Source organism: Panthera pardus, unplaced genomic scaffold, assembly GCF_024362965.1.
Source record: "Panthera pardus isolate Hobbes unplaced genomic scaffold, ASM2436296v1 HiC_scaffold_25, whole genome shotgun sequence".
Taxonomy (NCBI): Eukaryota; Metazoa; Chordata; class Mammalia; order Carnivora; family Felidae; genus Panthera; species Panthera pardus.
In genome coordinates, this window is record NW_026526821.1 from 65548705 (window position 1) to 65560691 (window position 11987).

General features: G+C 49.1%; 1 protein-coding gene across 1 annotated transcript; it reads left to right on the forward strand.

The window, feature by feature from the left end:
* The first annotated feature begins 1953 nt into the window (after positions 1-1953).
* On the forward strand, positions 1954-6429 carry TMEM247 (transmembrane protein 247). The gene is made up of 3 exons (XM_019470046.2): positions 1954-2166; positions 2825-3163; positions 6241-6429. Exons 1-3 carry the CDS (start codon positions 2050-2052, stop codon positions 6427-6429), a joined length of 645 nt encoding a protein of 214 aa, XP_019325591.1. The 5' UTR covers positions 1954-2049.
* The last annotated feature ends 5558 nt before the right edge of the window (positions 6430-11987 follow it).

An 11987-nucleotide genomic window follows, 5' to 3' on the forward strand; every position in this document is an offset into this window, starting at 1 on the left:
CAAGGAATCATTTTTTAATATAAGGGTGTCCCATGTAATTTTTAGAACATATTGATACTAAAAACTATCTAAAATTCAACTTTAACTGGGCATCCTCTATTTATCTAGCAATCCTACTTCTGGTGCTTAAGGCAGTATCAACATCTTACCCAATAATCTTGACATAGTTCTGGTCACCATTAAAGTGCTGGGAGAGAAGAGCCATGGTTTTCAAACTGTAAGATTTGCAAGATGGCAGAACTTAAGCACTTTCTCCTCTCTAGTGACAAACCCACTGTGATCATGGTGATGATGATGACCATTGCCTTAGCCCCTGTAGAGGCAGGTAGCAGGCAAATATACTTTCTTGTCTTCATGTCAGTGCCACAGTGTAGGGAAGAGGCTAAATCTTACCCCCATTTCTAAATGAGTACACCGAGCACCAGACAGATAAAATAACTTTCCCTTGGACAACAGCTAGGGAGAGTAGTAAAGCTAAAACTCAAACACAATCCTTTCTCTTTCCGTAATGCAATTTTGCCTCCAACTACCAAAAATGCTTTTTGTCATTTTCACAAAACTGAAGAGGGCAAAGTACATTCCCCAGTCTCCCAGTTTCTTTGCTGGTCTCCCTCAATCCATTCTATGAATAATGGGAGTTGTACCAGTGTGCTAGGGCTCCCACGACAAAGCGCAAAGCAGCACAGACTGGGTGACCTGAACAACAGAAATGTATTTTCTCACTTCTGGAGGCTGGAAGTCCAAGATCAAGGTGCCAGCAGGGCTGGTTCCTTCCGAAGGCTGTAAGGGAAGGGTCTGTTCCAGCCCCGTAGTGGCTAATTTTGTCTGCACCTGACTGGGCCGTGTGATACCCAACTTCTCAGTGTGGGTGAGGGTATTTCTGGAAGAGATTAGCATTTAAATTGGAGGGCTGAGTAAAACAGAAGGCCCTACCCATTGTGCATGGGCATCATCTCATCCTTTGAGGGCCTGAATAGAAAAAAGTGGGAGAAAACTAAATTGGTTCTCTCTGCCTGAATGCTTGAGCTGAGACATCGGTCTTCTCCTGGCCATGGACTGGGACTGGAATTCACAACACCAGCTTTCCTGGAGGTCCCACTGGCAGCCAGCAGATCATGCCACTTCTTCACGTGAGCCAATTCCTTATAATAGATCATATATATGTATGGCCCCTATTGGTTCTGTTTCTCTGGAGAACACTGACTACTAACACAAGGCCTCTCTTCTGGGCTTGTAGATGGGCTTCTTCTCCCTTATGTTCACACCACCTTCCTTCTGTGCATGTCTGTGCCCAGATTTCCTCTTCATATAAGGACATCAGTCATACTGGATTAGAACCTACCCTAATGACCTCATGTTAACATAATCACTTCTTTAAAGGCCCTATCTCTAAATAAGGGCACATTCTAAGGAACTGAGGGGTAGGGCTTCAACATATGAATTTGGAGGGGAGACACAATTCAGCCTATAACGGGGTTTGTGGAGCCAACTGTAACTCATCCCAATACAGTCTGCTTTTAAAAGAGGGACCCTAGCGGGAGGTGGGGGGGCGGCCTGTGGGGCCCAGTCAGTTAAGCGTCTGACTCTTGATTTCGGCTCAAGTCACGATCTCATGGTTTGTGAGCTCGAGCCCCGCGTTGGGCTCTGTGCTGCGCATGGAGCCTGCTTAGGATTCTCTCTCTCCCTCTCCCCTCCCCTCCTCAATCAATAGCCATACATACATACATACATACATACACACATACATACATATAAAAGAGGGCCCAAGGGAAGAGATTTCAAATGATGGAACTTTGGGTTTCAAGTGGTGGAATTCTAGTTTCTAAAGCAGTCCCTAGGGTGGCAAAGACTCATCCTGCAGTTCTTCATACTGGACCTCAAGGGTGTGTCACACCCTCTGCCAAAGGGGCCCTAGCAACTAATAGAATGTGGGTTATTATGAGGGCAGGGGATTGTGATGGTAGCCCAGCTGTGGAATCCAGCGAGACCAAATGTCAACACCTCAAAAGATGTCCTTTGGCCGCAGTTGGCAGCATTGTGGTTTTCTGGATGGCAGCAGAGGACAGGGAATCAGTGGAAGCCCGGGGAGCAGGAGAAAGCGGCCCAGCCTTCCCCAAGGTGGTGCCTGATGACCCCATGTCTGAAGGGAAGTCAAGGCCTTCTTTGGTAAGGGGGGGGTGCCTCATTTCACTGCCCCAGCCTGTCCCTACACAGGGAGGAACACGGGATCGGAGCTAAGTGCTAGGGGATCCCAGAGAGCTGCTAACAAGAGCAGGTGATGTGCACCCCACCCCCACAACTGGCCCCAGCTGTCACCAGGGACCAGGTAGCCCTTGATGAGATTGTGAAGTCACTGGAAGCTGGCTTTGTTCTCTCCCATCTAGCGCCCCATTCAGGGCCCTTTCCTCCCTCTGTGACTGGCATCTGGCTCCCCCCGTGGCCCTTTTTTGTTGGTCCCCTATGTGGAGGTTCCTCCCTCTGTAGCCCAGAGAGGACCGGGTGTATAACTGGCCTCAGAGTTACATAGAGTGGGGGGTGGGAAAGTTTCACCAGTGGTGATTGGAAAGTCATCAGGAAGTCAGAATTCTACCTCAATGCCCCAAGCCTCCCCCTGCAGCTCCAGGGTGCCATTCCTTCCTGTCAGTGTGCCCTGTCCTTCCGTGTAACTCCAGGTAAGTGCACCTCTGGTTAGAACTCTAGATCCTTACAGGTCATAGCCCTCTTTCACATGCCCCCCACTCACTGTGGCCTGGGGCTGTAGATGTGCCATGGGGGAATGTGGGTGGCCCCAGGCCCCTGAATTGCCCCTTCGCTGCTGCTCCAGGAGGCGGAGTCCCCGAAGCCAGACTCTTCCTACCACTACCTGGAGGAGATGGAAGCTCGCGAGGACGCAGGCTGTCCAGGGCCGCCCAAGTCACTGTGCTCCAAGGCCGGTCCCACCGCCAAGGGCCAGGCGGGTGACGCACCCGAACTCGAAGAGCCGCCTCCGGCCCCGGCCACTCCCGGGACCCCGGGGACCGAGCGCAACGCCGAGATGGAGCTGGAGAAGGTGCGCATGGAGTTTGAGCTGACGCGGCTCAAGTACCTGCATGAGGAGAACGAGCGCCAGCGGCAGCACGAGGAGGTGATGGAGCAGTTGCAGCAGCAGGCCATGCCCCGCCTGGTAGGTGCCGGGAGGGTGGGGGCGCTGGCCAGAGGCTCTCAGGTCCCCCCCCCCTCCATCCCCCGGCCCGAGGGCTGGGGGCTGCCTGCATGGGGAGCCCGCCTGACCTGCTTCACCCCTGCACCCTGCCCCGCGTCCAGAGATGGGTTGCCGGCTGCTTTAGAGCTGCCCTGCTTGGCTGAGATCAACTCTTTAAGGAGAGTTGACCCTGACCCTGGAGGGGGCCCCAGAACCACCTGTCCACCCACCTGTCTGCAGCTTCCCTCCTCAGGGAAAAGTCTTCAACATCTTTTCACCACTCTCTATTCCTCTCTGCCTGTTGTGTAAGAGATGTGAGCCCTCCTGCAGTCTGGCCAGTGGATTTTGATAAAACCATCACCTTCCCCTTATCAGAGCTGCATTGGTTCTGTTCGCTCTTCCTTGTTGCCATCTAAGGCTTAGACGTCTTGTGGCAAGAAATGGGCTGCTCTCCCCTAACCTGTACTAAATGGGGATAAAAAAGCCTATTCTTGATTAAATGGGATGTGAAGGACTTAGCACTGTGTGATTGGGCCACCACAAGTCCTAAATTACACAAGACGCCATTGTTTAAAGCAGGTTGCCCGGGCTTTAAAATCAGACAGGATTGGTTAAAACTCTGTTTCTCCCGTGTATGAACTGCGTGGCGTTGGGCGAGTTACGAATCCTCCTTGAGCCTCGCTCTGTGCACCTGGAAAGCAGTACCTACCTCATAGGGTTTCCGTGAGAATTCAGTGATAGGCTGCATGTGAGGTGCTTTGCAATGAGACTGGCAGATTAGGTAAGCGCTCAATAAATGTTAGCTATTACCGTTTTTATGCACTCACGCAATTCACTTCTTGACCCAAATGCAACAACTTACATTCATCACTTGGCAATTTTATTGGGATGTAATGTATTAGCCATGCTTCCCAGCTCTGGGTCATCCTCAATTCTGAGAAACTTGCCTTCTGTCTTTATCCAAGTCATCACTGTAATTGTTGAGGAGGGTATGACCTAAAGTAAATACCACTAAAAGATCTCCCTACAGGTTAGCAATGTTCCATTAATCACCACCCTTGTGTCACATTTTATCCAGCTCACATTTCTCTACCTTGTCCAGAAAAACTATCTTGAGACAGACACACCATCAAACGGTTTCCCATAATTAAGTTATTACACTACCTATAGAATTTCCCTAATTGACGGGTCAATTTTTTTTCCCTAAGAAAATGAGATTGGTTTTGCATGATTTGTTTTCAATGAACACATGCTGGCTTTTAACAATTAATCATTTTTTTCTTGCTCACAAAATGCCTGCTTAATTATACACCGAATGGTTTTGCTAAGCCAAGTCAAGCTGATGGAAGTGGGATCTCCAGAATCCCATCTTTTTTACTCCCTCTTTAAAGAAAAAATAGAACAAACATTTGCTTGTCTCTAAGATTCTGGCACATTCCTCAGATTTTTGATTTCTCACAGGTAAGTTCCATGTCCAGGCTTGGGGTTTTATTCTCAGTATCCTGGGATAAAATGTGTCCCGAGTTGGACACTGAAACTACTTAAAGCACCTGTGGTTAAGGTACTGTGCCTTTGCTCTATGCCTCCTTCTAACCACATTTGTTTTCCCTTTTTTTAGTTTGAAAAGCTTACTCTTGTTGGATGAGCTGAAACCCTGGGTGTATAGTCCTATCTGCTGTCTGTCTTCTGCTCAAAAGATAGACTGTGGAAAGTGTTGTGAAAAGTCTAAAAGGTTTCACAAATGCATGTCTGGTTGTCAATATCATAATTATCACCCATTAGCATTTTAGACTGAAAGCATATGCTGGCTGCTTTGGGGCCGCTGGAAATCCATGGACCCAGAGTCATAGCAGGTCTATAGGTGCCCAGTAGGGCTCATGCAGCCACCCCTCCCTCTAGAACACTGGGTTTCTTCCTCTGCTCTTCAACCTGCCTTGCCATTCACTTTGGAAATGGCATCCCTGGAGTCATTTTCTGCCCCCTCGGGTTTATTTATTTGCCCTCACATTGTATGTGGTTACTCCAACAATGGTGTGTCCGAAACTGCTGTCTTTCATGATCATTTACAAAAGTATTTCACGTGTTGTGCATTTATTGACAGGTAGAGAGCTGACTTGATTTTTAAGCCCCTCCCCACTCTCTTTTTCTGGATGAATGGGTGGGTAGATGGATTTCATTGTATTGAAAAGTATCTCTGTCTGTTTCTAGCCAGCTTGGGGTATCACAGCTCCTGCCATCTGCCTGCTTACAAAAAAACATGGCATGATTTTAAAAGATATTTTAAAGAATAAACCATGGGTGATGCCTTCTTAACTACAGATCAAAATAGTTATATCAGCTTTTTTGCTGTACTTCGATGTTGATGCTTTCTACAGTTAAAATGGAGGCTTGTTGGATCTCAATTCTATAGATTCCAGAAATGAGCAGCAAGAACACAGGCAGAATCAGCCAGAACTAACTTGAGCTGCTTTCCTCCTGCTCAATACTGTGAGGGTTTAGGGAGGCTCTATCACCTGTCTCTCACCACCTATCCCCCAGGGAGACCCAACCTTAGACTGATAGACCACAGACTGACCCTGTGAGACATATGCCAGTACAAGAGGTCAGAAACAGTCACTTGCGCCCAAGGGACATCCTCTCATTGTGCCGCTGTCCAGAAAACAAGGCCGAGTGTCAGGGCAAACCATGCAGAGAACATTCCCAAGAACCCAGCATCCAGATCTGGGGATCTCAGAGTCAGAGAGAGACTGCCACCTGTGTGACTCAGCCACAGCACAGAACGCACAGAGAAGGGAAGGTGTCACCTGGAGCCTGGCTCAGGAAGGCTAAAGGCAGATGCAAGAAGTGAAAACCCATGAGTTCCTCCACGTGCCAGTGACCTGACTAGGAATGTTTCAGTTCTCGGTCCACTCTTCCTCTTGCGGTCTTGTGAACGGGGGATGAGGAAGACAACCTGCCCCAGGTCCCATTCCGGAGGGGACAAGAGCAGGACTGACGCACAGACCTGCCTGGCACCTGAGCCCGGTTTGGCCAGCTCCACTCTCTTCTTTCCCCCACAGTTCTCCGGAGGCCTCCAGGACCTCCTGCTCCCCCAGAACCAGTTTGCCATGTTCCTGTACTGCTTCATCTTTATACACATCATCTACGTCACCAAGGAGATGGTCTTCTTCCTCTTCTCCAAGCACTACCTGTTCTGTATCGCGGCCATTCTGCTCTGTTTGATTAAAACTTTATGGTCATACTTCTAGGTGCTTTCGCTCCCTCCATCACTGGGAACCTCCATGGGTAATTAGGACATGATCCAAGTCGGCCTGTGGCCTCCCTGCCTCCTCCTTCCCTCATACGAGCCTCCCTCCAATCACAGCTGGCTGTTAGGAAAGGCTCTGTTGTCAACCATTTACATATTAGTGTGAAGAAACGCGTTCAGGCCTCGTTCTAAGCCTGGGTTCTCAGTGTGGTTGAGGATACTTTATGCCCTAAGAGGAGGACTTCAGAAGTTATCAAGCTAGGGAGGTTTCTAGAGGGAGAAGGGGTTTGGAAAGCCTTGTTAGAATCACAGGAATCAAACTATGACCAGGTTGGTTCGGGATCCACCACATCTATTCATTTGCACAGATCTTCTCTGAGGTGGAGGATGCTGTGGTAGGCTCGGGGATAAGCCCCCCCAAAGATGTGCCTGTCCCAATCCTCAGAACCTGTGAATTCACCTTAACATAGTAAAAGAGGCTCTGGGATGTGATTAAAGGCCTCCCAATGGGGAGATAAGCCTAGACTATTCCACGGGTCCAACGTAATCACAAGGGTTTTGCAAGAGGGAGACAGGAGGGTGAGAGAGAAGGGGATGTGACCTCGGAGAAGTGGAGGTTGGAATGAGCCAAGGAATGCAAGCAGCCTTTAGAAACTAGAAGAAGCACAAAAATGAATTTTCTCTGAGAACCTCCAGAAAGAACATAACTCTGCCAACCCATTTTAGACAGACCTGTAGACCGCCTTAACTGTAAAGAGAATAAATCTGAGTTGCTTTAAGCCACTAAGTGGGTAGTACTGTGTTACAGCAGCAACACGGAACTAATACAGGAGCCAAGACTCCCCGAGCTCTTTCCAGCTCCACACACGTGTCAGGAGAGCAGCGCCAGGCCATGGGCAAGAGTTGGTTTAACACTGGGCATGAGCAGGACAGTACAGTCAGTCACGTAGGCAAAGAGCCTACCCTCAGGCAACAGGCAGTTCAGAGAAAGCCTCTGAAGCCCCAGGGAGCCCAGGACGGGCCTGTCAGAATCTGATAGGCAAAGGCTATCCCTACCTCTGAGCAGTGCTTGCCTGGGTGAGACTTCGAGAGCAAAGTCCCCGCCTGCTCCCAGGGGACTGGGGAAGGGAGGCTCTAATGCCTGACAAGGCCCAGAGCAAGTCCGCAGTGCTCATTAGTGAAAAGTAGGAGGAGAAAAAAAAAAACAGGCCACACAGCTCAACCCTCAAATCCCAAACACACACACGCACACATATACACACAAGCAGATGCAGAGCAAAAAAGCAGTTGTCCATAACGGCGACACACACAGTCCCCCCACCCCCAAATAAACAGGCAGCAGCAATGAAAAGGAGCCGACTTTGAACATTAGAGGGTCCAGAGTAGGCACAAAATGGGGTTCCCGGTATGTATGTAACAAAGAGTTCAACTCCCCCATTGCCAATACCCTACCCGCCCCCCTCTCTCTCTCACACACACACACACACACACACACCACACACTGCTAGCACTCCCTCCATCAGCTGCTCCGGCCCCACCAGCCCTGCCCGGGGAGGACTGGCACCTGGCTAAGGCACAGGAGGCCCTCGGGAAAATGCAGCAAACTGAACGAGGGTGGACACAGTTCTGTAATCAGTCAAGGCTGTCATAACCCCTCTTTTTCTGGGGCACAGATCTCAGCCTTGAGACGGACGAAAGAATACGGTTCTGTCTCATCGGGCTCTGTGAGAGATACTCAGTGAAGACACATGAAAAAAAGAGCACCGCCCTGGGACTCCATGTCCAAACACATTATCGTGCCACGTGAGTCTGCAGTGACTCATCATTTCCCGCCCAGCTCGGGGCACCACTCCCATTCATAGTTGCATGCGCCACTTATTTACCTGAAAGTAGGAAAACTCTCCTTTCTCGTTAAACTTCGAATGATAGGTGTTTTTGCTATGGGTCCTTTCTCACACTTATCTTATTTGATCTGGGGTGGAATTGAGGTAAGAGGAGAAGGAAATCAGGGTATCAAAAAGATTTAAGGTCCAGGTATTTGTTATAGCAGACGGAACTGGGAGTTTGTGAAAAATACCAAGTGCTGGGGTGCCTGGGTGGCTCAGTGGGTTGAGTGTCTGACTTCGGCTCAGGTCATGATCTCACAGTTCGTGAGTTAGAGCCCTGCGTCGGGCTCCGTGCTGACAGCTCAGAGCCTGGAGCCTGCTTCGGATTCTGTGTCTCCCTCTCTCTCTGCCCCTCCCCTGCTCATGGTCTGTCTCTCTCTCTCTCTCTTAAAAATAAATAAACATTTGAAAAAAAAGAAAAAGAAAAAGAAAAATACCAAGTGCTAAAAGGCCATTTAGTTCTTTGCCCTGTTGCCAGGTAAATTGGACTTAAATACATCCATTTTCCTTGCAAATCTTCAGAGAAAGACTTAATTAACTCCCTCGAACAGTTAAGTTAGCATCCCATCCTTAGAAGGGGCATGAAATCTCCCTTCTATTCCTCGTCCTGTGACTGAAGACTGAAGCTGGTAGTGTCAGATCTGCCCTCTGGGAAAATGAGAACAGCTCATGGTCACTCCCCAAATGTGGTAAAGTTCTCCTAGTTCAAATTCAGAGCAGAAAATCAGAAGGGAGAGAGATGAACGTGGAGAGAGCTGTACAACATAGGAAGAAGGCACAGTCAAGGGGTTGCAAACAGACAACATCCAAGAATATCTCGAACACCTCCAACGTGCCAGGCACTTTGCTAAATGCTTTATGGAGACGATCTTCAAACCCTGGAAGGGTTTACTATCTCCATTTCACAGATAAGGATACTGAGGCTCAGAGAGGTTAAATAACTTACCCGAAATCATCTTAGATCTCAAGTCTGACTCCTAAACACGTGATCTTCCTACATGACTATGTTCCCTTGATCCTGCCTTGAAGGATTTCACAGACTTGCTGGCAGGATGAGGTTAACATACATGAAAATGTCGCATACAGACCTTAGTGATGAAGGAAATCAAAGGAGAGTTTCCTGGAACCCAGGGTGATAGGAAGACCTCTCAAAAGAGCAGCCCACAAGAGCAGGTAAGCCCAGGATAGGCAGAAAGGAAGAGAGGGAATTCACACAAACTAAGGTCAGGACGGGAGTGTATACACAGTGTACAGAAGAAAGAGAAGGCTCATTCTGCTCCAATAAATGGTGTGAAGGGTAAGAGGCCTAGAAAATTGATAGGAGGCCAAATGTTATGGTCTTGAATGTTGGTCTGAGGAATATGAACTTAATCCCTTGGGAAACAGAGAATCCCTGAAGAGTGTAGTGTGAGATAGAAACCTCCCTCAAAAAAAAAAAAAAAAAAAAAAAAAGACTGCCTTTCCCCCTCTCTCCTGGGGACCATGTTCTTGCCTTGACCACGTGGAGGACTGCATTCAGCTGTAAAAGAAACTCAACCAAAGTGGCTTAACCGTATAGTGACTTATGTTTCTCACATACTAAGAAACCTGCTTCTCACAGGTAAGACAGTCTGCGACTGGTGAAATTGCTCTAGGAAATCAGAGGGGACCCAGGCTGCTCTTTGCTCCACCATCCTTAGCACTCAGCTTTTATCCTCCTCACCCTATGGCCTTCAGCCCCATGATTACAAAATGGTTGCTGCCGCCCCAAGTACCACATCCACAACTCCAGTTCAGAAAAGAGAGGAAAGAAAAGGGGCAGCTTTTAAAAGCTTTCTGGAAAGACTCACCCAGAGACTTCTGTTTACATCTCATTGGTCAGACTGGGTCATGTGGCTGCTCTTAGCTGCATGTTTTCTGAGATGGGAAGTTTCTTACCTGTGCACCGTTGCAGCCTTGAACAAAATTAGGATTCTGGGGAGGGAGAATTCGTGTGGGGGAGGGAGAGATGGATATCGAAGGATCAAATAACTATGTCTAGCATACCCTGCTTTCTTAGACCCAGCTTCCACTCCCAGCCCTGCGCCAGTCTTAGTGGGGTTGAGACATGGGTTGGGGGCACAGTTGTGGCCAGTCCGGGCCTGGAGCACTGCAGCACTACTGCCCTAAGGCAGCATTCACATACCACAGCAGGAAGGTCACAGACCTCTCCTCTGGACGGGTGGCTGGAGCAGCTCTGCCTTCAACTTCCTGACCTCTGCCTGAGGCCCCAAGGCCCTACACATCCAGGACAGCAGCCCTGGCTGGGGCCGGGGCACTAGACGGTACACCCCTCTGTGCTGAGTGCCCTCAGCACAGCTGCAAGATGCAAGTTTGCTCCTAGAGTCCCCCCCCCCAAGTCCCAGATTCCACAGAACTGAGCCCAGTGCCCCCACTCCCCGTCTCGTCTCTCCGGTCAGTCCCCTCACCCCAAGATGCCAAAGACTGAGGGTATGACAGATCCTACGCCTTATAAAGGGTCACTCAGCTTTAGTCCAAACAATCAAACACTAATAGTTAACTTTCAGGCAGGCTTCTGGAGGGAAAGATAGAAGAATCTTTCCTGCTCCCCAGATGGAATCACACAAGTCGCTACCCCAAGCCCAAGGACAAAAGCAGAATCCTGAAGACAGCTGGAATCTGCAGGAGGGAAGAGGGAACAGGCTTGGTTCCAAAGGCCACTTCCTGGCCTCTCTTTTTCTAATCTCACTTGAGCAGGTGACTGCGAGCAAGCTGGTTAAGGTTTCTAGGCTTCATTTGGATGACGTGTAAATTACCGAAACTCTTAGTGAGGGAGAGAAAGGACCAAATCCTAGGGTCTGACTTCAGAATTCTGATTTAACTGAAATGATCTGGGTTCAGTCGCTTCAAAAGTGCCCCCAGTTGATTGCAATGTGCAGCCGTATTGTAAAAGCCAACTCCTGGCTGCTCTACCTGTGATCTGAAGACCTGCAGCTTCAGCATTGCCTGGGGCATCGTAGAAATGCAGCATCCCAGCCCCAGCTGCCCAGATCCCACTGTTAACTGCTCCATTTGACAATATCCCCAGGGACTCCCAGGGGAAGTATTACTGTAGGTGATGCAATTCAATTCAATTCAACCTGTCCTCTGTTATGAAGATACTGCTCTTGGCCTGGAGGATCTTCCAGAAGGGGATGTGGAGGCAAAATGGGAAGGAGAAAGAGGACGACTGAGCCTGTAGCCCCTAGAAGTGCTGAGGGGGAGGGGGGCAGGCCACCAACATCTGGCACAGCCCAGGGTGGCCTTGTGTCCGCCCCTCCTCCCTCTGTGCCTTTTCATGAGCCCTGGCTCTGGGCTTCTGAGGAATCAAATGATTTATCCCAGCACTCAGGGATTTACCAGAAACTTCCGGAATCCCCCCAGGCCTGTCTCTGCCTCTGTCCCTTTTTTGATCTAGCTTCTACACGTGTAGCTTGGGAAAATCTTGCTAATATGCATTCATTCATTATTTAAAGGTTGCCACTGTTCCTTCAGGAAGCTTAAGCATGATTAAAAGATGGGATTTTTCCACAGGGCACAGCAGCAAAGCTAGGGCTCCCGCATTTTTTCAGCTGTTTTGGCCAAGCCTTGTTGCATAATTTAAAGTCTGTGACTTATTTAGATTTAATTAGCCAAAGGAGCAGCAGCTGAGGCT

Excerpts from the sequence above, each read along its gene's own strand:
- TMEM247 (XM_019470046.2), top strand. The coding sequence starts at position 2,050 with ATGGCAGCAGAGGACAGGGAATCAGTGGAAGCCCGGGGAGCAGGAGAA. Across the intron at positions 2,167-2,824 it reads GGAAGTCAAGGCCTTCTTTG|GAGGCGGAGTCCCCGAAGCC; the intron begins GTAAGGGGGGGG and ends CTGCTGCTCCAG. Across the intron at positions 3,164-6,240 it reads AGCAGGCCATGCCCCGCCTG|TTCTCCGGAGGCCTCCAGGA; the intron begins GTAGGTGCCGGG and ends TTTCCCCCACAG.